Here is a 27,629-nt window from a genome sequence, read left to right on the forward strand (position 1 = left end):
ACTCAAACCATGGAATGCCCTACCCCAAGAGGTAGTAATTGTAGATACTATGTCAACATTTAAAAAAGGGCTACATGTTTGTTATTTTTTTACTGGGGGTTATAATCTGGTAATGAAAGATGTGTAATTAATTGAGAAAGGTTGAACTTGATGGACCCGTGTCTTTTTTTCAACCTATGTAAGACCGATGTTCTCGCTCATTTGACCAAATAGTAGCAATTTAGACGCAATACACTTGGGAATTTCGAATGGTTTAGTAAATATTTTAGCTTTCAAACCTGATTAACCACTTCCCGACCGCCCACTGTCTATTGATGTTGGGTGGTGCAGGTCCGGAGTCTACAGTGAAGTTTTTTGGCGTTACTGCAGTAAAAAGGCTTTTGAGCACTCATTTTCTAAGCAAGCTGTGTCCTACCGAAACAGTGTAAAGTATTAGCATACAGGAGTAAAAAAAAAAAAGTTAAAAAATTAAGTTATTAAAAAGTTATCCCTTAAAGAATTTTAAAAAATGTAACAAAAAAACAATAATAATGAAACGTTTACAAAAAGTCATTATTTAGCATAAAATAAATGCCCATACATTAAATAAAAACAAAGAACCTACACATATTAGATATCCACATGACCGTAATAACCTGAAGAATCTATTTAACTGTTTGTGCAGTGCAAAAGGTGAACGGTATAAAAAAATAAATAAAAAAACATTGGCAATAATTTATATTTACACTGCAAAAAATAAATGATATAAATTACACTTATTACACTTTGTTCCCCCCAAACTGCGCAGGAAAAAAGTTACATTTCTCCCACCTAACACAAGACATAATATAGTCACGTCAATGAAAAAATTAAAAAGTTATGGCTGCTGAAAGACAGAGAGACAAAGACGAGGCTTGGCCATTAATGGGTTAAAAGTTATGTTTTAGTAAATACATTTTTCACCTATGCTGCTAAGGGATTTGAATTTATTCTGGTGATGCGAACCATTGCTCTCTGATATTGGAGACAGTTTTTTTGGGCATTTGCTGTTTTGTATCTACATGTTTAACAACATTATTACCCACATGTACCTCTGTGGCTACTTGGATTAGTAGTAAAGGGGAAAACACTCCTACTTTGAGGTAGGAACACCAACATGCCAGCCGACATGCTCAATGAGAGCTAGCAACGCAACCTCATTAAACATCCATTCAAAAAAAATACAATATTTTAGTGGTACACCCTGAAGTACCTCTCTCCGAGAAATTGTGAAACTATAACTGAAGTATAGATATTGGAATATTCATGGACAAATCCATATGAAAATACTCACTGTTTCCTTATAGCAATCCCAAATGTTTTTCTAAAGAATCGTACTATTTCAAAGATAGAATAAATAATTGTTTAGAGCCTGAGCAGTGCAAAATAACCTCAATAATGAGAAAAAGGATTCTTCCAAATAAGAAAATCTGTGGATGTCCTGCCAAAACAGGGAGTTTCGGAGCAATGCACTTTTACTAAAACCCGTTCTATTAACTTTATGGGGAGCTCAAGGGCATTAAATCATTGATATATGACACGTTGTGAAGGAGAAACAAAGCGGTTCAACTATGATAATAATTTAACTCTGTTAGGAACCTCATATAGAGTTTCCAGACAAAAGGAAACAAAATCAAATGACACCAAAACGGAATCATTCATTCATGCACTGGTGGTTCAAGGCAGCGCTGGCCAATAATAATGAATGGTGATGACAATATCCACATGGAGAAGGCAGCTAAAAGTTTCTACAACAATACTCTTGGTCTGAAAAGTTTTGGTTCAACAGAAATTACAGTATGATACTTGTAGGTTTATCAGACCTTTTTACGTCATTTCATGTAGGAATACAGTGCTAAGACAAGGCTATATCTGACTTAAGGAGAAACAAAGGAAAAAAAATTTATACTTACCCAAAGGCGTTGTCATAGCGACACATCCCTCTGTTCTCTGTGCAGCCTGGCCTCCTCGAATGATGCGGGAGTCCATTCGACTGTTGCAGCCTGTGATTGGCTGTAGCAGTCACATGGTGTGAAACAACATCCCAGTAGGCCAGCCTGGACAAAGGATCGCATATCTATGAAGACGCCCGGGGTTAAGTATTACATTTTGCGTTTCTTCTGCGTCATCGCAGCTTTTCCCCACAAAAAATTTAACATTTTCTATTTGTTGAGGGATTTACCTCCCAATTCAACGCAATGGGGAAAACCTGCAACAAAACAGCAGCGATTCTGCAGCATAAATTGACATGCTGTGAATTTAAAAAAAACGCACTGCAGGTCAATTTCTGAACATTTTTTTTCAGTTGATTTTTTCCGCAGCGTGTGAATGAGATTCGTTCAAATCTCATTGACTTTGTTTCTACTGTAATACGCTGCGTATTTGCTACAATTAAATCCGTTGTGGAAAATTTGCAGTGTTTATGCTGTGCGTGTCCCTACCCTGAAAGTCAGACTTAACAGGTGGAAACTGTGCCAAATTTATCAGAATAGCGCTCACAGAATTATAAATTTGCCGTAACTCGCTAGATGTGTTAACTTTTCATTACGCATCTCATGACTAGCGTAAACAATGGCTCACAAGATGGATAAATTCACACACACTTTTTTAAACGGTCAAGGATGGTACAAAAGTGTCTTCAACACAAAAAAAGATTTGGGGCATGCCATGGGCTGCATTTTATTTGATAACATTTTTGCAGAAATTTTGGCACATTTTTCTTAGCAAATTTTCACCATTGTGTCTGAAGTAAAAAGTTCTGCCAAGAGTGGATAACATTCTTTACCAACAATGTGATAACAAATCTGATGTCAATATATAGAACACTATTTGCATAAAAGAGATGCAATCAGTTATTAAGTTTAAGGGGCACTTACTTTGGGTGGTTTTTATAACTTTGTTAAAATGCATTTAAAGAAAACTGCTATATGTGCTCTTTTGGAGACCATTGCTGCATTATTGTGCCATGTTTATTTATAACTACAGCAGACATTAAGGTCGAAGTATACTGAACCTCAATAAAGGTTGTTGTAGTGACGTGTGTGTAAACATAGTAACACAGCGTGATTCTGCAGCAGGATACCTGAGAAACCATTACGAGAACCGTTTACAAAACAAGTTTAAGTGCAAGTTACATGAGCTAAATTTATAAAAAGCCAGATAAATAGTAGGTATGCAAAGTATGGGAGCATGGCCTGCAAAACGCAAAAGATAGGACATGTTCTATCTTTTGCTGTACAGTTCTACGGCACAGAAACCTATCCGCAGCTATACGGAAAGGTGTCCGCAGCCAATAGAACTGAATGGCTCCGTAATTGCGGACCGTATTACGGCCGCAATTACGAAGATTTTTTACAGTCGTGTGCATGGGGCCTTAATCAATGTTAAAAAAACATAACTGGTGTCGCTGCGTCCGTAAAACTCCGAACTATCACAGTATAGCGTTGTTTAACCCGCTCGGTCAACGGTATAAAAAATAAAAAATAATATATATATATATATATATATATATATGTATATATATATATATATATATATATATATATATATATATATATATATATATATATATATAAAACAAGCAAATTGCTGTTTTTTAGTCAGCTTAGGTCTCCAAAAAAAAGTGATCAAAATGTCGCATATACCCCACAATGGTATCGGTGAAAATTACATCTCGATCTGCAAAAATTAAGCCCTCACATCACTAAATTGATGGATACGTTTGGTTTTTAATGCAATATCTACATAGGTGTATAGAGGCCCATTTCCAGCAACCATCACTCCAGTGTTCTAATGGTACATTGTGTTTGCTAACTGTGTTAGAAGGCTAATGGATGATTAGAAAACACTTGAAAACCCTTGTGCAATTATGTTAGCACCGCTGTAAACAGTTTTGCTGTTTAGAGGAGCTATAAAACTGACCTTCCTTTGAGCTAGTTGAGAATCTGGAGCATTACATTTGTGGGTTCGATTAAACTCTCAAAATGGCTAGAAAAAGAGAGCTTTCATGTGAAACTCGACAGTCTATTCTTGTTCTTAGAAATGAAGGCTATTCCATGCGAGAAGTTGCCAAGAAACTGAAGATTTCCTAAAACGGTGTGTACTACTCCCTTCAGAGGACAGCACAAACAGGCTCTAATCAGAGTAGAAAGAGAAGTGGGAGGCCCCGCTGCACAACTGAGCAACAAGACAAGTGTAAAGGATCTGCCAGGCACAGCTTCGGGGTTAACTCCCAGAACTAATCAGTCAGCACCTGAGAATACATCCCTGAGACTGACTCCTGCTTCCACCATTCAGGCTGGCAGGCTTAGGAGTGGGAGAACCTATCGTAACCTGGCCAGACTCAGCTAGCTCCTGCCCTCGGTCTATTTAAGCCTGCACTTCCTGTCCCTCGGGGCTTGTGATTCTTTCCTTGTGGTTTCCTGGCCCAGCTACAGCTCCTGCTATTTTTGATCCTGCTCCATACAGACCCTGGCTTACCGACTACTCTTCTGCTTTTCGTTTTGTACCTCGCACACTCCTTGCTTGACTCGGCTCGTTCACCACTCTGGTTGCTCACGGTGTTGCCGTGGGCAACGGCCCCTTTTTCTTGCTTGTGTTCCTTTGTATGTTTGTCGTGTTTGTCGTGCACTTACTGAGCGCAGGGACCGCCGCCCAGTTGTACCCCGTCGCCTAGGGCGGGTCGTTGCAAGTAGGCAGGGACAGAGTGGCGGGTAGATTAGGGCTCACTTGTCCGTCTCCCTACCCCCTGCCATTACATAATCACAAGCCCATACCTAGTCTACCCCTGGTCCCTGACACCACTATGGATCCCCGTGAGACCCTGGCTCAGCAAATGCAGGGTCTCTCCCTACAGGTCCAGGCCCTGGCTCAGAGGGTCAACCAGCCTGATGCTACCCTGGTAGTTCCCCTCACCGCACCTCTTGAACCCCACCTCAAGTTGCCCGACCGGTTCTCAGGGGACCGGAGGGCTTTTCTCTCCTTTCGGGAGAGTTGTAGGCTTTACTTTCGTTTAAAGCCTCATTCCTCAGGTTCTGAGAGCCAGCGGGTGGGTATAATTATGTCCCGGCTCCAGGAAGGGCCCCAAGAGTGGGCCTTCTCCTTGGCTCCTGACGCCCCTGAACTTTCCTCCGTTGATTGTTTCTTTTCTGCTCTCGGACTTATTTATGACGAGACTGACAGGACTGCCTTTGCCGAGAGTCAGCTGGTGACCTTACGTCAGGGTAAGAGACCTGTTGAGGAGTATTGCTCTGACTTTCGGAAGTGGTGCGTAGCTTTTCGGTGGAATGACCCTGCCTTAAGGTGCCAGTTTAGGTTGGGTCTGTTGAATTCCCTGAAAGACCTGCTAGTTAGCTATCCCTCTTCTGACTCCCTAGACCAGGTTATGGCTTTAGCGGTACGACTTGACCGACGTCTCAGGGAACGACAACGTGAACGTTTATGTGTTTTCTCCTCCGACTCCCCCATGATGCCTCCCGAAGCTCCGTTGCTTCGTTCCTCCCCGAAAGATTCAGAGATACCTATGCAACTCGGGGCCTCCGTGTCCCCCCAACAACGTAGAGAATTCCGCAGGAAGAATGGTCTCTGCTTCTACTGTGGGGACGACAAGCATCAAGTGAACAACTGTCCTAAGCGTAAGATTGCAGCCAGAGAACTTCCGCGTCTAAGTGATAATCGGGGAGGTCACTTGGGCGCACAGGTATTTCCCGTAAATATGAAACGTACTAAGATCTTGCTTCCCTTTCAGGTCTCTTTTGGTGGTAGGTCTGCTACCGGCAGTGCCTTCGTGGATTCAGGGTCCTCTACTAATATCATGTCTGTGGAATTTGCTATGTCCCTTGCTATGCCTCTGATTGATTTGCCTAAACCTGTCCCGGTAGTGGGTATCGACTCCACTCCTCTTGCTAATGGTTATTTTACACAGCATACCCCTGTTTTTGAACTCCTTGTTGGCTCCATGCATTTGGAGCAATGCTCTGTACTGTTGATGCAGGGATTATCGTATGATTTGGTTCTAGGTCTTCCCTGGTTGCAGTTGCATAATCCCACGTTTGACTGGAATACTGGGGAGCTAACCAAATGGGGTAATAAATGTTGTACGTCATGTTTTTCTGTTAATTCTATCTCTCCCCCTAAGGAGGCGAATACGCTACCCGAGTTTGTTCAGGACTTCGCTGATGTTTTCTCTAGGGAGGCCTCCGAAGTGTTACCTCCTCATAGAGAATACGATTGGGCTATCGAATTGGTACCAGGAGCTAAGCTTCCTAAGGGTAGGATATTTAATCTTTCTTGTCCCGAACGTGAAGCTATGAGAGTGTATATCCAGGAATCCCTGGCCAAGGGTTACATTCGTCCCTCTTCTTCTCCGGTAGGTGCTGGCTTCTTCGTGGGGAAGAAGGATGGTGTTCTTAGGCCATGCATTGACTACCTTAGCCTGAATAAGGTCACGGTAAGGAACCAGTATCCCCTTCCTTTGATTCCTGATCTCTTTAATCGGGTTCAGGGGGCCCAATGGTTTTCTAAATTGCATCTACGGGGGGCATATAACCTTATTCACATCAAAGAGGGGGATGAGTGGAAGACTGCGTTTAACACGCCCGAAGGCCATTTCGAATACCTCGTCATGCCCTTTGGGTTGTGTAATGCCCCTGCGGTCTTCCAGAATTTCATAAATGAGATTTTGAGAAATTACCTGGGGGTTTTTCTGGTAGTGTACCTTGATGACATACTGGTGTTTTCCAAGGACTGGTCCTCCCACATTGAGCATGTCAGGAAGGTGCTCCAGGTCCTTCGGGAAAACAAACTGTTTGCCAAAACCGAAAAATGTGTGTTTGGGGTACAGGAGATTCCATTTTTGGGTCAAATCCTCACTCCTCATGAATTCCGCATGGACCCCGCCAAGGTTCAGGCTGTGGCGGAATGGGTCCAACCTGCCTCCCTGAAGGCGTTACAGTGTTTTTTGGGGTTCGCTAATTATTACAGGAGATTTATTGCTAACTTCTCGGTCATCGCTAAGCCCCTTACGGACCTCACTCGCAAAGGTGCTGATCTCCTCCACTGGCCTCCTGAGGCTGTCCAGGCTTTTGAGGTCCTTAAGAAGTGCTTTGTCTCGGCCCCGGTGCTGGTTCAGCCCAACCAAATGGAGCCATTTATCGTGGAAGTTGACGCATCTGAGGTGGGAGTGGGGGCTGTCTTGTCCCAGGGTACCAGGTCCTTCACCCATCTCCGCCCCTGTGCCTACTTCTCAAGGAAGTTTTCGCCAACTGAAAGTAACTATGATATTGGCAACCGCGAACTCTTAGCCATTAAATGGGCATTTGAAGAGTGGCGCCACTTCCTGGAGGGGGCTAGGCACCAGGTAACGGTCCTTACCGACCACAAGAATCTGGTTTTCCTAGAATCTGCCCGAAGGCTAAACCCGAGACAAGCTCGATGGGCGTTATTTTTTACCAGATTCAATTTTTTGGTTACCTATAGGGCTGGGTCTAAAAATATTAAGGCTGATGCACAGTCGCGTAGCTTCATGGCCAGCCCTCCTTCGGAGGAAGAGCCTGCTTGTATTTTGCCTCCAGGTATAATCATTTCCTCGATCGATTCTGATTTAGTCTCTGATATTGCTGCTGATCAAGGTGCAGCTCCCGGGAACCTTCCTGAGAACAAGCTGTTTGTTCCCCTGCAATTCCGGCTAAGGGTACTTAGGGAAAATCATGACTGCGCACTATCTGGCCATCCAGGCATCCTGGGTACCAAACACCTCATTACCAGAAATTATTGGTGGCCTGGGTTGCCTAAAGACGTTAAGGCCTACGTCGCCGCTTGTGAGGTTTGTGCTAGGTCCAAGACTCCCAGGTCCCGACCAGCGGGCTTACTGCGTTCGTTGCCCATTCCCCAGAGACCTTGGACACATATCTCCATGGATTTTATCACCGATTTGCCTCCATCCCAAGGCAAGTCGGTGGTGTGGGTGGTGGTGGACCGCTTCAGTAAGATGTGCCACTTTGTGCCCCTCAAGAAACTACCCAACGCCAAAACGTTGGCTACCTTGTTTGTCAAACACATCCTGCGTCTCCATGGGGTCCCTGTCAATATTGTTTCAGACAGAGGGGTACAATTTGTTTCATTGTTTTGGAGAGCCTTCTGTATGAAGTTGGGGATTGATGTGTCCTTCTCCTCTGCCTTCCATCCTGAAACCAATGGCCAAACGGAGAGGACTAATCAATCTCTAGAACAATACTTAAGGTGTTTTGTCTCTGACTGTCAATTTGATTGGGTCTCTTTCATTCCCCTCGCCGAATTTTCCCTTAATAACCGGGTCAGTAACTCGTCAGGGGTCTCTCCTTTTTTGTGTAATTTTGGGTTTAATCCACGGTTCTCCTCCGTTTCACCTGGTAGTTCCAACAATCCCGAGGTAGAGGTCGTTCATCGGGAACTGTGCACAGTCTGGGCCCAGGTTCAGAAAAACCTAGAGGTGTCCCAGAGCGTACAAAAAACTCAGGCTGATAAAAAACGTTCTGCTAACCCCCTGTTTATGGTCGGGGATCTGGTGTGGTTGTCGTCTCGGAACTTGCGTCTCAAGGTTCCGTCCAAGAAGTTTGCTCCCCGGTTTATTGGGCCATATAAGGTCATTGAGGTCCTCAATCCTGTCTCCTTCCGGCTGGAGTTACCCCCGTCTTTTCGGATACACGACGTGTTTCATGCCTCCCTCCTCAAACGCTGCTCCCCGTCCTTGGCTCCCTCGAGGAGACCTCCTGTTCCCATCCTCACCCCTGAGGGGGTGGAATTCGAGGTGGCCAGGATTGTGGACAGCAAGATGGTCCAAGGCTCCCTCCAGTACCTGGTCCATTGGAGAGGATACGGGCACGAGGAGAGGACTTGGGTACCCGCCCGGGATGTTCACGCTGGGGTATTGGTCAGGAGGTTCCACCTGCGTTTCCCCAGTAAGCCAGGTCCACTTAGAAAGGGTCCGGTGGCCCCTCATAAAAGGGGGGGTACTGTAAAGGATCTGCCAGGCACAGCTTCGGGGTTAACTCCCAGAACTAATCAGTCAGCACCTGAGAATACATCCCTGAGACTGACTCCTGCTTCCACCATTCAGGCTGGCAGGCTTAGGAGTGGGAGAACCTATCGTAACCTGGCCAGACTCAGCTAGCTCCCGCCCTCGGTCTATTTAAGCCTGCACTTCCTGTCCCTCGGTGCTTGTGATTCTTTCCTTGTGGTTTCCTGGCCCAGCTACAGCTCCTGCTATTTTTGATCCTGCTCCATACAGACCGTGGCTTACCGACTACTCTTCTGCTTTTCGTTTTGTACCTCGCACACTCCTGGCTTGACTCGGCTCGTTCACCACTCTGGTTGCTCACGGTGTTGCCGTGGGCAACGGCCCCTTTTTCTTGCTTGTGTTCCTTTGTATGTTTGTCGTGTTTGTCGTGCACTTACTGAGCGCAGGGACCGCCGCCCAGTTGTACCCCGTCGCCTAGGGCGGGTCGTTGCAAGTAGGCAGGGACAGAGTGGCGGGTAGATCAGGGCTCACTTGTCCGTCTCCCTACCCCCTGCCATTACACAAGTACATTAGAGTCTCTAGTTTGAGAAATAGACGCCTCACAGGTCCTCAACTGGCAGCTTCATTAAATAGTACCCGCAAAACGCCAGTGTCAATGTCTACAGTGAAGAGGCGACTCCGGGATGCTGGCCTTCAGGGCAGAGTGGCAAAGAAAAAGCCATATCTGAGACTGGCTAATAAAAGGAAAAGATTAATATGGGCAAAAGCACAAAGACATTGGACAGAGGAAGATTGGAAAAAAGTGTTATGGACAGACTAATCAAAGTTTGAGGTGTTTGGATCACACAGAAGAACATTTATGAGACGCAGAACAACTGAAAAGATACTGGAAGAGTGCCTGACGCCATCTGTCAAGCATGGTGGAGGTAATGTGATGGTCTGTGGTAGCTTTGGTGCTGGTAAAGTGGGAGATTTGTACAAAAAAAAAGGGATTTTGAATAAGGAAGGATAATACTCCATTTTGCAACGCCATGCCATACCCTGTGGACAGCGCTTGATTGGAGCCAATTTCATCCTACAACAGGACAATGATCCAAAGCACACCTCCAAATTATGCAAGAACTATTTAGGGAAGAAGCAGGCAGCTGGTATTCTATCTGTAATGGAGTGGCCAGCGCAGTCAACAGATCTCAACCCCATAGAGCTGTTGTGGGAGCAGCCTGACCGTATGGTACGCAAGAAGTGCCCATCAAGCCAATCCAACTTGTGGGAGGGGCTTCTGGAAGCATGGGGTGAAATTTCTCCCGATTACCTCAGCAAATTAACAGCTAGAATGCCAAAGGTCTGCAATGCTGTAATTGCTGCAAATGGAGCATTCTTTGACGAAAGGAAAGTTTGAAGAAGAAAATTATTATTTAAAATAAAAATCATTATTTCTAACCTTGTCAATGTCTTGACTATATTTTCTAGTCATTTTGCAACTCATTTGATAAATATAAGTGTGAGTTTTCATGTAAAACACAAAATTCTCTGGGTGACCCCAAGCTTTTGGACGGCAGTGTATATATATATATATATATATATATATATATATATATATATATATATATATGAAAAAAATTGGTTCTTATGTATATCTTTGAATATTGAAATATTAATAACATAAAGATTTAAACAAAAAAAAAAGTGTCATATAGTGTCTTCTACATAAAAGTTCAACGCAAGGCCTATATAGTAGTGTTAAACAGTGCCAAATAATGTCCACAAAGTAAGACTTATTGTATCACTGTAAAAAAATACAGTATCATACATTGCAAAAATCATACTGGCATATCATAACCAAATAGTACTGCCATACAGTGCCTAAATAAATGTGCACTTCAAAAAGTGTATATTGTCCTCAAATAAGATAATGAAATAGATACAAAGATCTAGTGGTGAATTACCAATGGATTTTTTTGTCTAGTTTTGCACTATTTCTCTATCATGAAATATTAACAGGACATTTATTACTCCAAAATGTAACGATTTATGTATATTTTATTGCCGCTATCCGGTTTAAATCAGAGACCTCCTTTAATAAAATGTAACTAAAAAAGAAAAGGAAGGATATTTATTGATGGGAAATATATTCAGCAAGACTAGTCTTTTTATACACTACTGTAGGTGCAGGATCAGGAACCTCTGATGTCAGATCAGAAAATAACCCAGAGTTTGGAGCAGGACTGCTCTAATATAAACCATTGATTTGGCTTTTCCCTTATAAAAAGAATGAAAGCTTTAATAGATTCAAATCTTCATGAACTGTCTATGGGTTTGCAAATAAGCCATATGAAATCCAGGCTATATCGGGTGTTTGTGCTGAAAATTGGAGGGTCTCCCCCGAGAACTACCAACTTCTTTGAAGTCTCATTTTGAAACGAATGAACAGTGTGCTCATGTATTTTCTCTGCTAGGGCTTAGAGACACAGCATGCTAAGATATCAGTTAAAATATTCTGCAGGGTAGCTGAGCTTTACAATCAGTATTTCTCCTGTAAATTCTAAGACTCGCAATTGTTAGGCTGTGAGGAAACAATAATACATGCACAGTAGGAACATACGATACAAAGGGATTATTTACTACTGAGTGACATATGGCCATTCTTGTGAGGTTTGGGGTCTGCTTTGAATGCTTAGTACGTTAAATAGGAGTCTAATATTCCTTTCAAAGGCATCCACACAGGAACAATCAAGTTTGTTTACTTTAATAAAACGACCATCAGGTTTTGAGAAATTACTCATGCTAGTGTAAAGTGTGGGGGAAAATTCCCATTAACTAAAACTGTGAAGGAGTAAGTGAGGAGCTATGACAAGGTTCAGTACTGGTGGAGATAGAAGCAGTGACATGCTGCGGATGGTGATAAGCTGCTGATGGTGACAAGAAAGTGAGTGGCATTGCTGCAGGAGGGAAGTGGAAAAGCTACTTGAAGGGGAAGGAGAGAATGACTCGAGGAATAGAGGTCTGGAACCTAGGAGCCTGCAGTAGCATGGTGAGGATCACGACGAAAGCGCTAGAATCTATCATTGGGCCTCTGTGGCAGAGGCACTGTAAAGGATCTGCCAGGCACTACGTCTGGGTATACTCCCAGGATTAATCAGTCGACACCTGAGGCCAGACCTCTGAGACTGACACCTGCTCCCACCAATCAGGGTGGCAGGCTCAGGAGTGGGAGAGCCTATCGCGGCCTGGTCAGTCAGAGTTAGCTCCGCCCCCTGTCCATTTACACCTGCCGTTTTCTCTTCCTCCTTGCTTGTTATTCTTCTTGGATTCCTGGCCCCACTGCTGCCTTGCTCCAGCCTGCTTCTGCCGTGCTTCTGCCTTGCTGCAGTTCAGTTTATCATGCGTTGCTCTGCCCCTGGCTTGCTTCTGCTCCGTGCTCCCGTTTGTATACTCCACTACTTCCTGATCCTGACTGGCTCATTCACCGCTCCGTTTCCTCGCGGCGTTCCGTGGGCTACTGTATTCCCTTGCGTGTTCCCTGTTTGTACTCCCTTGCACTTAGACAGCGTAGGGACCGCCGCCAAGTTGTACCCCGTCGCCTAGGGCGGGTCGTTGCAAGTAGGCAGGGACAGGGCGGTGGGTAGATTAGGGCTCACTTGTTCCCTTCACCTCCTTCCTGCCATTACATAATAACAAGCCCTTACCTAGTCTACCATTTCTCCTACGCTGACGCTATCATGGACCCCCTTGAGACCCTGACCCAGCAGATGCAGGGCCTCTCCCTACAGGTCCAGGCCCTGGCTCAGAGGGTCAATCAGTCTGACGCTGCCTTTGTAGTACCCCTCACCTCACCTTTAGAACCCAACCTCAAGTTACCTGACCGGTTCTCAGGGGACCGTAAGACGTTTCTCTCCTTCCGGGAGAGTTGCAGACTGTATTTCCGCCTAAAACCCCACTCCTCAGGTTCCGAGAACCAGCGGGTGGGTATCATTATATCCCGACTCCAGGAAGGGCCCCAAGAGTGGGCCTTCTCCTTGGCTCCTGACGCCCCTGAACTTTCCTCTGTTGATCGTTTTTTCTCTGCCCTCGGACTCATTTACGACGAGACTGACAGGACTGCCTTAGCCGAGAGTCAGCTGGTGACCTAACGTCAGGGTAGGAGACCTGTTGAGGAATACTGTTCTGATTTTAGAAAGTGGTGCGTAGCTTCTCGGTGGAACGACCCGGCCCTAAAGTGCCAGTTTAGGTTAGGATTATCTGACGCCCTGAAGGATCTGCTGCTTAGCTACCCCTCTTCTGACTCCCTAGACCAGGTTATGGCCCTAGCAGTACGACTTGACCGACGTCTCAGGGAACGTCAGCTTGAACGTTTCAATGTTTTCCCCTCTGACTGCCCTGCGATTCCCCCCGAGGTCCCGTCTCCTCGCTCTTCCACGGAGGACTCGGAGGTACCTATGCAACTCGGGGCCTCCATGTCCCCTCGACAACGTAGAGAGTTTCGCAGGAAGAATGGTCTCTGCTTCTATTGTGGGGACGACAAGCATCTACTGAACACCTGTCCCAGGCGCAAGAATAAGCAGCCGGAAAACTTTCGCGCCTAAGTGATCATCGGGGAGGTCACTTGGGCGCACAGGTATTTCCCGTTAATACTAAACGCAATAAAATTTTGCTTCCCTTTCAGGTCTCGTTTGCTGGCCGGTCTGCCACTGGCAGTGCCTTCGTGGATTCGGGCTCATCTGCTAATATCATGTCTGTGGAATTTGCTATGTCTCTAAAAATGCCTTTTATTGATTTACCTTATCCTATCCCTGTAGTGGGTATCGACTCAACTCCCCTTGCTAATGGTTATTTTACTCAGCATACTCCTGTTTTTGAACTCCTTGTTGGCTCCATGCATTTGGAGCAGTGTTCTGTACTGTTGATGCAGGGATTATCGTCTGATCTGGTATTAGGTCTTCCCTGGTTGCAGTTGCATAATCCCACGTTTGATTGGAATACTGGGGATCTCACCAAATGGGGTAGTGATTGCCTGATGTCATGTCTTTCGGTTAACTCTATTTCTCCCCGGGAGGAGGTAAACACGCTTCCGGAGTTTGTTCAGGACTTCGCTGATGTGTTTTCTAAGGAGGCCTCCGAGGTGTTGCCCCCTCATAGAGATTACGATTGCGCCATCGATTTGGTACCTGGTGCTAAGCTTCCTAAGGGGAGGACATTTAATCTTTCATGTCCTGAACGTAAAGCTATGAGGGAGTATATCCAAGAATGCCTGGCCAAGGGTTTCATTCGCCCCTCGACTTCTCCTGTAGGTGCTGGCTTCTTCTTCTTGGGGAAGAAGGATTGTGGTCTTAGGCCGTGCATTGATTATCGGAACTTGAATAAGGTCACAGTAAGGAACCAGTATCCCCTTCCTTTGATTCCGGATCTTTTTAATCAGGTTCAGGGGGCCCAATGGTTCTCTAAGTTCGGTCTACGGGGGGCATATAACCTTATCCGCATCAAAGAGGGGGATGAGTGGAAAACTGTGTTCAACACGCCCGAAGGTCATTTCGAATACCTAGTCATGCCCTTTGGGTTGTGTAATGCCCCTGCCGTCTTCCAGAATTTTATTAATGAAATTCTGAGAGATTACCTGGGTAATTTTCTTGTAGTGTACCTTGATGACATACTGGTGTTTTCCAAGGACTGGTCCTCGCACGTGGAGCATGTCAGGAAGGTCCTCCAGGTCCTTCGGGAAAATAATCTGTTTGCGAAGACCGAAAAATGTGTGTTTGGGGTACAGGAGATACCATTTTTAAGTCAAATCCTCACTCCTCATGAATTCCGCATGGACCCTGCCAAGGTTCAGGCTGTGGCGGAATGGGTCCAACCTGCCTCCCTGAAGGCGCTACAGTGTTTTTTGGGGTTCGCTAACTATTACAGGAGATTTATTGCCAACTTCTCGGTCGTCGCTAAGCCTCTTATGGACCTCACTCGCAAGGGTGCTGATGTCCTCCATTGGCCCCCTGAGGCCGTCCAGGCTTTTGAGACCCTCAAGAAGTGCTTTATCTCGGCCCCCGTGCTGGTTCAGCCCAACCAAAGGGAGCCATTTATTGTGGAGGTTGACGCGTCCGAGGTGGGAGTGGGGGCCGTCTTGTCCCAGGGTACCAGCTCCCTCACCCATCTCCGCCCCTGTGCTTACTTCTCTAGGAAGTTTTCGCCCACGGAGTGTAACTATGATATTGGCAACCGCGAACTTTTAGCCATTAAATGGGCTTTTGAAGAGTGGCGTCACTTCTTGGAGGGGGCCAGACACCAGGTAACGGTCCTTACTGACCACAAGAATCTGGTTTTCCTAGAATCTGCCCGGAGGCTTAATCCTAGACAAGCTCGTTGGGCACTATTCTTTACCAGATTTAATTTCTTGGTTACCTGTAGGGTTGGGTCCAAAAATATTAAGGCTGATGCACTGTCACGTAGTTTCATGGCTAATCCTCCTTCTGAGAAGGATCCTGCTTGTATTTTACCCCCTGGTATAATTGTTTCTGCCACTGATTCTGACTTAGCCTCTGACATCGCGGCTGATCAAGGTTCAGCTCCCGGGAACCTCCCTGGGGACAAACTGTTTGTCCCCCTGCAATACCGGCTAAGGGTACTCAGGGAAAACCATGACTCCGCTCTATCTGGTCATCCTGGCATCTTGGGTACCAAACTCCTCATTACCAGAAACTATTGGTGGCCTGGGTTGCCTAAAGACGTTAGGGCTTACGTCGCCGCTTGTGAGGTCTGTGCTAGGTCCAAGACCCCTAGGTCCTGACCTGCGGGCTTACTACATTCCTTGCCCATTCCCCAGAGACCTTGGACCCATATCTCCATGGATTTTATCACCGATTTGCCTCCATCTCAGGGCAAGTCGGTGGTGTGGGTGGTAGTAGACCGCTTCAGCAAGATGTGCCACTTTGTGCCCCTTAAGAAACTACCTAACGCCAAGACGTTAGCTTCTTTGTTTGTGAAACACATTCTGCGTCTCCATGGGGTCCCTGTCAATATTGTTTCGGACAGAGGGGTACAATTTGTTTCCTTATTCTGGAGAGCTTTTTGTAAAAAGTTGGAGATTGATCTATCCTTCTCCTCCGCCTTCCATCCCGAAACTAATGGCCAAACGGAAAGGACTAACCAATCCCTGGAACAATATTTAAGGTGTTTCATTTCTGACTGTCAATTTGATTGGGTCTCATTCCTTCCCCTCGCCGAATTTTCCCTGAATAACCGGGTAAGTAACTCGTCAGGGGTCTCCCCGTTTTTCTGTAATTTCGGGTTTAATCCTAGGTTCTCCTCCGTTTCCCCTGGTTGTTCCAATAATCCAGAGGTAGAGGACGTTCATCGGGAACTGTGCACAGTCTGGGCCCAGGTTCAGAAGAACCTAGAGGCGTCCCAGAGCGTACAAAAGATTCAGGCTGATTGTAGACGTTCTGCTAACCCCCGGTTTGTCGTCGGGGATCTGGTGTGGTTGTCGTCGAGGAACTTGCGCCTTAAGGTCCCGTCCAGGAAGTTTGCTCCCCGATTTATTGGACCTTATAAGGTCATTGAAGTCCTCAACCCTGTATCCTTCCATCTGGAGCTGCCCCCATCCTTTCGCATACACGACGTCTTCCATGCCTCCCTCCTGAAACGCTGCTCCCCGTCCTGGTCCCCCTCGAGGAAACCTCCTGTTCCCGTTCTCACCCCTGAGGGGGTGGAATTCGAGGTGGCCAAGATTGTGGACAGTAGGATGATCCAGGGCTCCCTCCAGTACCTGGTCCATTGGAGAGGATACGGGCCGGAGGAGAGGACTTGGGTACCTGCTCGAGATGTTCCCGCTGGGGTATTGATCAGGAGGTTCCACCTTCTCTTCCCCACTAAACCGGGTCCTCTTAGTAAGGGTCCGGTGGCCCCTCATAAAAGGGGGAGTACTGTAAAGGATCTGCCAGGCACTACGTCTGGGTATACTCCCAGGATTAATCAGTCGACACCTGAGGCCAGACCTCTGAGACTGACACCTGCTCCCACCAATCAGGGTGGCAGGCTCAGGAGTGGGAGAGCCTATCGCGGCCTGGTCAGTCAGAGTTAGCTCCGCCCCCTGTCCATTTATACCTGCCGTTTTCTCTTCCTCCTTGCTTGTTATTCTTCTTGGATTCCTGGCCCCACTGCTGCCTTGCTCCAGCCTGCTTCTGCCGTGCTTCTGCCTTGCTGCAGTTCAGTTTATCATGCGTTGCTCTGCCCCTGGCTTGCTTCTGCTCCGTGCTCCCGTTTGTATACTCCACTACTTCCTGATCCTGACTGGCTCATTCACCGCTCCGTTTCCTCGCGGCGTTCCGTGGGCTACTGTATTCCCTTGCGTGTTCCCTGTTTGTACTCCCTTGCACTTAGACAGCGTAGGGACCGCCGCCAAGTTGTACCCCGTCGCCTAGGGCGGGTCGTTGCAAGTAAGCAGGGACAGGGCGGTGGGTAGATTAGGGCTCACTTGTTCCCTTCACCTCCTTCCTGCCATTACAGGCACTGAAGAGCATGAGGGGGGTGGTGAAATCCCCATTGTACAGATAGCTGAGCATGTTAGCGGTGAGAAGGGTACGTGAGAGAAGGGTACGTGAGAGAAGGGTATGTGAGAGAAGGGTACTTGAGAGAAGGGTACGTGAGAGAAAGGCGTGACCGATGTCAGTCAGCGCAGTTTAGTGGTCAGAGTCCAGAGACTACTGGGGGACTAGTGAAGCACAAAGTCATACAGCCCTATTAAGGCTGACTAGGCCCAAAGCAAATCAGCCATCAGCCACCATGTTGAAGCCTTCTTGGCTGTTATTGCCTGACCAACCCCTGTATCAGGGAGGGGCGCCCGTGGCTCTTTTTGGGACATGTATACAGCAAGCCAGCCATCTGTTTGCCTGAACTGTTGCATGTAAGACTATACCTCATAGTGACTACTGAGAAGAGTTGTAATTGTTTGCTGTCACCCTATGTTTACCAACGGTCTTGAAAGCAAAGACGTGTTTTCCAATCACTCTGGGACACCATCCGGGGGCCCATCTTACATACAGTAAAATTTCCTGGCAGATGGAAGCCTATGAAAAATAAAATATATTGCCCCAGTGCAGAGAGATACCAGTATTAACCATTGTGTCACAATTATGCTGAATGAACAAGGCCTCAGTCAATAACTATCTAAGGTGGCCAGCATGAAGCACACGTCCACTTTTGGGCAATATTTTGCAGTTTATCTTAGAATTACTTAATAAAATGTTACACTGCATAACTTATCTTGAACTAAGTCACAGCCTGTGCTATAGTTCAGAGCTGCATTGACAATTTTGCATGCTTCAGAGATTAAATCTTCCAGCATCACTTGCCGCCAATGGCAGATCCCAATAGATCCGTTAAGGGCGGCCGCCCAAAGAATAGAAGTACATAGCAGTTTTGTTGTCTTTTTTTTGCTGCATATCACACAAAACTGTATGATGCAGTAAGGGCCGGAAGGCCCTTACATAGGACTCAATTGTATCCGTGTCCATGGGTTCCCTTCCCTGGCATTCGCCACTTTTTTGTGATGCAGACGGTGCGATGACATCATCATGCCGCCTGTGTCGCTCCGCTGGTTGAGGCCTGGTCAATAGAGACCAGGCCTACATCGCTGGCGAAGAGGACGGTACAGGAGTGGGGAGAGGTAAATTTGGCGCTATCTACAGGAGGGCAGTGTGGCTCTATCTATGGGTGAGGGAGGTTGCCACTATCTAGAGGGGGTCTGTGGCATTATCTTTAGGGGGTGTGTGGCACTATCTACAGGGGGCGGCTCTTAGAGGCACTATCAACAGCGGGCATTGCGAATGGCGCTTTCTACAGGGGGCACTGTGTGTGTGTGTGTGTGTGTGTGTGTGTGTGTGTGTATGTGGTGCTTTGCTTTACAGTGTTTCACACAATTGTATTCAGGGGCATAGTGTATGGTACTATTACATTTAGGGGTGCACTGCATGGTACTATCATATACAGGGGTGGAGTGTATGGTGCTATTATTTTCAGGGGCACAGTGTATGATACTATTATTTTTAGGGGCACAGTGTGTAGCACCATGAGAATTTTTTCTTCATTTATAGGTGCGTAAATGTTGGAAAAGTGAGGAGCTGAAGACATCTGAGTGGTAAATTCTGCAGAAATGAGTTATGGCTGGTAGAAGTCATCATGAGGTCTGGACCAGATGAAGAAGATGAGAGAAAAACAAGGACTAGAATCTGAGAAAATGTCTCCTGTGAGTCACTGGATTTATAGAGAATCTGTCACCTCTCCTGACATGTCTGTTATAGGAAATCCTGATATTCCGCAAAAAGTCTGATGTAGTACAGGACTAATAAATAAATGGGTGTTACCATTCCCCTTGTCAAGAGGACGTGCCCATACACAGTGTGATACTGTCAGCAATAGTTGGAGACTGTCAGTATGTAGGAACACAGCCATTTGACAAGGGGAATCGTAACACTTTGTTTTCAATTCTTTGTTTTCACTGGTGTTTTTGCTGCATATCACACAAAACTGTATGATGCAGTAAGGGCCGGAAGGCCCTTACATAGGACTCAATTGTATCCGTGTCCATGGGTTCCCTTCCCTGGCATTCGCCACTTTTTTGTGATGCAGACGGTGCGATGACATCATCATGCCGCCTGTGTCGCTCCGCTGGTTGAGGCCTGGTCAATAGAGACCAGGCCTACATCACTCGCGAAGAGGACGGTACAGGAGTGGGGAGAGGTAAATTTGGCGCTATCTACAGGAGGGCAGTGTGGCTCTATCTATGGGTGAGGGAGGTTGCCACTATCTAGAGGGGGTGTGTGGCATTATCTTTAGGGGGTGTGTGGCACTATCTACAGGGGGCGGCTCTTAGAGGCACTATCAACAGCGGGCATTGCGAATGGCGCTTTCTACAGGGGGCACTGTGTGTGTGTGTGTGTGTGTGTGTGTGTGTGTGTGTGTGTGTATGTGGTGCTTTGCTTTACAGTGTTTCACACAATTGTATTCAGGGGCATAGTGTATGGTACTATTACATTTAGGGGTGCACTGCATGGTACTATCATATACAGGGGTGGAGTGTATGGTGCTATTATTTTCAGGGGCACAGTGTATGATACTATTATTTTTAGGGGCACAGTGTGTAGCACCATGAGAATTTTTTCTTCATTTATAGGTGCGTAAATGTTGGAAAAGTGAGGAGCTGAAGACATCTGAGTGGTAAATTCTGCAGAAATGAGTTATGGCTGGTAGAAGTCATCATGAGGTCTGGACCAGATGAAGAAGATGAGAGAAAAACAAGGACTAGAATCTGAGAAAATGTCTCCTGTGAGTCACTGGATTTATAGAGAATCTGTCACCTCTCCTGACATGTCTGTTATAGGAAATCCTGATATTCCGCAAAAAGTCTGATGTAGTACAGGACTAATAAATAAATGGGTGTTACCATTCCCCTTGTCAAGAGGACGTGTCCATACACAGTGTGATACTGTCAGCAATAGTTGGAGACTGTCAGTATGTAGGAACACAGCCATTTGACAAGGGGAATCGTAACACTTTGTTTTCAATTCTTTGTTTTCACTGGTGTTTTTGCTGCATATCACACAAAACTGTATGATGCAGTAAGGGCCGGAAGGCCCTTACATAGGACTCAATTGTATCCGTGTCCATGGGTTCCCTTCCCTGGCATTCGCCACTTTTTTGTGATGCAGACGGTGCGATGACATCATCATGCCGCCTGTGTCGCTCCGCTGGTTGAGGCCTGGTCAATAGAGACCAGGCCTACATCGCTGGCGAATAGGACGGTACAGGAGTGGGGAGAGGTAAATTTGGCGCTATCTACAGGAGGGCAGTGTGGCTCTATCTATGGGTGAGGGAGGTTGCCACTATCTAGAGGGGGTGTGTGGCATTATCTTTAGGGGGTGTGTGGCACTATCTACAGGGGGCGGCTCTTAGAGGCACTATCAACAGCGGGCATTGCGAATGGCGCTTTCTACAGGGGGCACTGTGTGTGTGTGTGTGTGTGTGTGTGTGTATGTGGTGCTTTGCTTTACAGTGTTTCACACAATTGTATTCAGGGGCATATAGTATGGTACTATTACATTTAGGGGTGCACTGCATGGTACTATCATATACAGGGGTGGAGTTTATGGTGCTATTATTTTCAGGGGCACAGTGTATGATACTATTATTTTTAGGGGCACAGTGTGTAGCACCATGAGAATTTTTTCTTCATTTATAGGTGCGTAAATGTTGGAAAAGTGAGGAGCTGAAGACATCTGAGTGGTAAATTCTGCAGAAATGAGTTATGGCTGGTAGAAGTCATCATGAGGTCTGGACCAGATGAAGAAGATGAGAGAAAAACAAGGACTAGAATCTGAGAAAATGTCTCCTGTGAGTCACTGGATTTATAGAGAATCTGTCACCTCTCCTGACATGTCTGTTATAGGAAATCCTGATATTCCGCAAAAAGTCTGATGTAGTACAGGACTAATAAATAAATGGGTGTTACCATTCCCCTTGTCAAGAGGACGTGTCCATACACAGTGTGATACTGTCAGCAATAGTTGGAGACTGTCAGTATGTAGGAACACAGCCATTTGACAAGGGGAATCGTAACACTTTGTTTTCAATTCTAGCACAGCAATACTAGCACACGGCGCTGCAGGGTGGCAGCGGTGGTGGTTTAGGGGGGCCCAAGTTTGGGGAACAGTCCAGGGCCTATGGCCTACTCAATCTGCCAGGGCTTGCCACATGTGTGTCTGCACAGAGCTTCCTTTGGTGATTTGCATTCTGATAAATACAGTCTTTAGACCAGACTCTATACCAGGGGTCTCAAACTCGGCCGGGTAAGTGGGCCGCATATAGAAAAAATGGGAAGTTGACGGGCCGCATTACTTTCAAATTTGATACAATACAAAATTATTGTTAATCAATTAGTTATTTGAACTACTATAACACTATATTACTAGAATAATAATACTACATTACTAGAATAATAGCGCTAGGTTTAAAATTTGAGATATTTCTCCACGTGTTTATTTCAACAATCCAGCTTTCCAGTTTAAGTGTCGCTAAATGCAGTCCGGCGGCTCAGTTAGCACACATGTCAAGATTGGGCAGCCCCTTTTTAGATAGTGCCGCAGTGCCCTCTGTAGAGGCTGCCCCAGTGCCCTCTGTAGAGGATGCCCCAGTGCCCTCTGTAGAGGATGCCCCAGTGCCCTCTGTAGAGGATGCCCCAGTGCCCTCTATAGAGGCTGCCCCAGTCCCCTCTGTAGAGGCTGCCCCAGTCCCCTCCGTAGAGGCTGCCCCAGTGCCCTCCGTAGAGGCTGCCCCAGTGCCCTCTGTAGAGGCTGCCCCAGTGCCCTCTGTAGAGGCTGCCCCAGTGCCCTCTGTAGAGGCTGCCCCAGTGATGTCAGGGGCTTGCCCAGAGCTGGAGTCCCAGGCAGAGCGCTAGTAGGCTCTTCCTGGGACTCCAGCTGTGCTCCTGACATCACTGGGACTCCTGCTCTGGGGAAGCCCCTGACATCATTGTCGATGTATGGACAGCGATGTCAGAGGCTTCCCCAGAGTCCCGGAGCAGAGCCGACACCAGCGCTCTGCTCGGGACTCTGGCTCTGGGGAAGCCCCAGACATCGCTGTTTATGTGTGGACAGCGATGTCAGGGAATTCCACAGAGTCCAGGAGCAGAGCCGACACCAGCGCTCTGCTCGGGACTCCGGCTCTGGGGAAGCCCCAGACATCGCTGTTCATATCTGGACAGCGATGTCAGGGAATTCCACAGAGTCCAAGAGCAGAGCCGACACCAGCGCTCTGCTCCGCTCTGGGCAAGACCCTGACACACTGTCCATATATGTGCAGCGATGTCAGGGAATTCCACAGAGTCCCGGAGCAGAGCCGACACCAGCACTCTGCTCGGGACTCCGGCTCTGGGGAAGCCCCAGACATCGCTGTTCATATGTGGACAGCAATGTCAGGGAATTCCACAGAGTCCAGGAGCAGAGTCGACACCAGCGCTCTGCTCCGCTCTGGGCAAGACCCTGACACACTGTCCATATATGGGCAGTGATGTGAGGGAATTCCACAGAGTCCCGGAGCAGAGCCGACACCAGCGCTCTGCTCGGGACTCCCGCTCTAGGGAAGCCCCAGACATCGCTGTTCATATGTGGACAGCGATGTCAGGGAATTTCACAGAGTCCAGGAGCAGAGCCGACACCAGCGCTCTGCTCCGCTCTGGGCAAGACCCTGACACACTGTCCATATATGGGCAGCGATATCAGGGAATTCCACAGAGTCCCGGAGCAGAGCCGACACCAGCGCTCTGCTCGGGACTCCGGCTCTGGGGAAGCCCCAGACATCGCTGTTCATATGTGGACAGCGATGTCAGGGAATTCCACAGAGTCCAGGAGCAGAGCCGACACCAGCGCTCTGCTCCTCTCTGGGCAAGACCCTGACACACTGTCCATATATGAGCAGCGATACTAGAGATACTAGCGGCTCTGTGTCCCGCGGACCGCAGATGACAGCCCCAGGAGCCGCATGCGGCCCGCGTGCAGCGTGCTTGAGACCCATGCTCTATACAGTAATTTTATGTAGCAAAAACTAACTATTAGAGCTTTTCTAAGGTGTTAGCAATCTGACGAATCGGTTGCTGACTGTTCCCAATTAAAAACTAGCAAAACTGTAGATCAGTCCAAAATAAGTAAATCAATGTATTTACAATTTGAATGTTTTTTAATATACATTGGTAGATGTACTCTCTGAACTTGAACACCATGCAACACCAGTAAGTGCACATCTTACCTAGCTACAGATGGGACAATTGTGCAGATACCAGATCTGTGACTGAAAAATGGCCCCACAGGGATTTTTACTCACTCTTCTTCACAGAGGACTTTAGAGAAATTTGGCTCCTAGGGCTACCAGTCTAGACAAGCTGCTTTTATTTGGCACTTTAATTCAAACATTAAAAAAATATTTGGGTGGAGTATTATTATTTTTTTAATTGCCCCTGATACCCTATCAATACAGGAATATTGCTTGTATCCATATAGAAATAAATTTTAAATGAAAATGCAGTACATTTTTTAATATTTAAATATAACGTGTGCATAATACAAACAGGATGGATCTGTGCAAAGTCCCCATACATTTTTTAGATATTCCTGTGAGACAAAAATAAATTTTTCACAGAAAGTTGAACTCTGCAAGTCCTAGAAGCAGAAAACTGCAGCTTTAAAGAATGTGGACAAACAAAAGCCTATTACTTTTCAAAGCAACAGCAAGCAAAATCTACATGGGAAACTTCAAGGCTGCCTGCTCTGGGGGTGCCCTTGATGTCTCACAAATGAATATTTTATTTCTCCAAAGAAAGCTGTAAAAAAAATCTGCAGGCCTGCTGTGATCGGAGTGCGGCCTTCTGCCAGAGAAAGACAACAAATGTAGAAACTCTGTAATTGTTCTGTGGCTTGTTTGACATGCTAGAAAGAGACCATGGATTGCTGTTAAACTTTGTGACAGGTATTTCAGACAGTATCAAGCATACAACCAGACAGCCAGAGAAGGAAGTGAGCCTGGGAAATCAGTGAATTTTAACCCTACTACGCTCTGGCTGCTGTAACTTCAAGTTTTTGCTTCCAAAGATTATTCCATGAAAGCCCTGAAATTGGCTGAATATTGTATATGGAAGATGAAAAAGTCAATCACGTTTAAAGGGGTTTTCCCATCTTGGATATAAAAATTATTTGAACTTTTTGAGATACAGCTGCTTTGTATTCTGTATACAGAGCAGCTGTATCTAGCGCTGAAACCTGTATTCATCAGGTCAGCGGCACTGACAGGTTCAGTGTCAGCGGGTCCTGTGTGTCTCCCGCAGGATCGAGCCGCTGTCGATCACATCTAAGTTCATAACTTAGATGTGATTGATAACAGGTGGGACCCGCTGTCACTGAACCAGTCAGTCCCACGGACCTAATGGATTCAGGTCTTAGCGCAACGTACAGCTGCTCTGTATACAGAATACAAAGCAGCTGTATCTCATAAAGTAAAAATTATTTTCATTAAAAAGTATTTACATTTTTATTTAAAAAAAAGCAAAACAATTTTTCAAATGTGTACATAGCCTTTAAGTGAATAGAGCTGAGCTGCAATATCAGACAAAGCCCATGCTAAGATTTGGGCTGTTTCTGACAAAACAAAAAACAACAACATTTCTGAAACATTATTTCTAATCGTGGACAACCTCTTCAAGAAAACAATTCAATTCAAATGGAGTTCTCGGAGACTGTATAGATGATACATTTTAGAAATACTTTAGTTGTCATCACTGAAATTACTTAAACAATGTGATTTTAATAACTGGATCGGCACACACAATGTATGCAGGTCGGATTTATTTATTTTTTGCAGATTTCTGAGATTAATAACTTTTGTATGGCCAAGGAAAACTGTTCATCTTCCCTTTAACCTGTTGCCATGGCAGTGATCAAGCTTGCATGAAAAAATGCAATGTATTTTTGGTAGAAAAGCATTCCATTCAAGCACTCTTGTGTGATAGATAAAAAGAGACAGATAAACCGAGACAGACTTATATTTCACAAAGAAGTACTTGAATGAATGCTTTCCAACTAGAAACATGATCCTTGCCCAGATGCATGAATTTTTTATTAACAACAATTATGGGACAAGATGCATGGTGTTTTTGCAGACCTTATTACTGAGCAAAGGACGCTACTAATGTCAATACCCCAGCGACACCCCATAGAGTAAGTCTATATTTACTAATAAACGTGTCTTTCTTGAATCTGTGCATGATTTGTGCAGTTAGTCTCTGCCCTGTGACTCAATAAATCTATGCATCGCGTGGTTTGAGATTTATCGATAGATAACATTATCAGACTAGTCTGACAACAAGTAGCGTCCTATTAGGGTATGTTCACACGCAGAGTCAAAAACATCTCAAAATACGGAGCTTTTTCAAGAGAAAACAGCTCCTGATTTTCAGACGTTTTTGTGGCACTCGCGGTTTTTGTTGCGTTTTTTACGGCCATTTTTGGAGCTTTTTTCAATAGGGTCTATGGAAAACGGCTCCAAAAACGTCCCAAGAAGTGTCCTGCACTTCTTTTTTGCGGCCGTTTTTCTACGAGTAAAAAAACGCTGCCAAAAACGCTACGCCGGAACAGAACGGCGTTTTCCCATTGAAATCAATGGGCAGATGTTTGGAGGCATTCTGCTTCCGATTTTTCAGACGTTTTTCGGGCGTTTACGGCCGGAAAAATGGCCGAAAATAGGCCGTGTGAACATACCCCTTACAAGTAACATCCTGTTTTAGGAAAAGTAAATCCCATATCAAACCTGTTTTTTTATACCATCATATTCGCACAAAAATTACTACTACAGTCTATTTTTTAGGTTCAGCCCCTCACAAAAGTTTTGTATAATTTGTACACTTAAGCAAACAATAAATATAAGCGCATTTTCTTATATAAATACTAGTAAATTATTTTGGGTTACCAACTAGATAGCAAATTAATGCCGCACTGACAGCATAGTTTAACTAAGCCAGGCTCACACTGAACCAAATGGATGTGTCCATTTGCAAAAAGGAAAAGGTGGATTCTGGATTCTTTCTGTTGCTACTACATCCTAGAGCAGAACAAGGTTGTGCTCTATTCAAGTAGTCAATCCATAATCCAACCTTTTATATATATTTATAACAGGACAACGCCAGCCCGCATGTTGCTTGTGATACTGTGAACAGCCTGCGTGGCCTAAACATGCTGCAATGGCCTGCAGCATCTCTGGACTTCTCCCATTGAGCACATCTGGGACATCATACTCAATACTGAATAAATAAAGATGTTTGAAATAATTTGTTCCTTTGTTTTATCATTTGCATATAATTTATCAAGCCTGTGATTTCCACAATTGCAAAACTTTTCCTTCTTGGTGTTGCAATTTCAATGTTGAGGAATGTGTGTATATATATATATATATATATATATATATATATATATACATGTTTATTTTATAGTCAAAATGGTAAATCCGGCCAAAACTATTAACTTAGCTCCTTCTGCTCCAGAAGAAACAAGGGCTCTTTCCTGACACATACACAAACTAATTCGTACTTTTTTGTATTTTTGGGTTATTGCAGTTGTCTTACTTTGATAGCTTTGAGCAGCATACTGGTCTCTGCTTTCACCCCCTTCTGGTCAAGATGCTCATAGGCGGTAAAAGCTACTTTTGCTTCTTGAATGCCAGCAAAACTATTTGAGAAAATGAACATGTCATGCCAATGTGTATTACATTTAAGCTGCCCATAGCAATCCACTTTTTTTTTTTACAAAATCCCTGCTTCTGTACTAAATACCAAACAGTTAAATATCTCAGCCATACTGTTAAGGAAAATGTCTTTGCCCTTTATCAAAGCCCCCCCGTATGTGAGTCTGTTCTTCCTTTGCATCCAGCACAGTAACTGCTAAAACATCCTTTCAAGTGGAAGTGATGTGACATTGAAGTTCTTGAAGACCTTTAGCCAATTGTGTTTTAACTATTCTATACTGGAATTACCATTGAAAGCAACTACGTTTTTTATGACATTTAGAAACGCCAAAGAGAAAGCCTTGAAAGATCA

General features: G+C 45.5%; 1 protein-coding gene across 1 annotated transcript in view; it reads right to left on the minus strand.

Annotated features, from left to right (window-relative positions):
• The window catches only part of LOC142656299 (uncharacterized), a 154,989-nt gene that overhangs the window by 113,631 nt on the left and 13,729 nt on the right, over positions 1-27,629 (minus strand). The window contains exon 5 of the mRNA XM_075831193.1: positions 27,159-27,261. Within this exon, the coding sequence (XP_075687308.1) occupies positions 27,159-27,261 (103 nt within the window). The remainder of the gene's footprint in view (positions 1-27,158; positions 27,262-27,629) is intronic.

Source organism: Rhinoderma darwinii, chromosome 6, assembly GCF_050947455.1.
Source record: "Rhinoderma darwinii isolate aRhiDar2 chromosome 6, aRhiDar2.hap1, whole genome shotgun sequence".
NCBI classification, from domain to species: domain Eukaryota; kingdom Metazoa; phylum Chordata; class Amphibia; order Anura; family Rhinodermatidae; genus Rhinoderma; species Rhinoderma darwinii.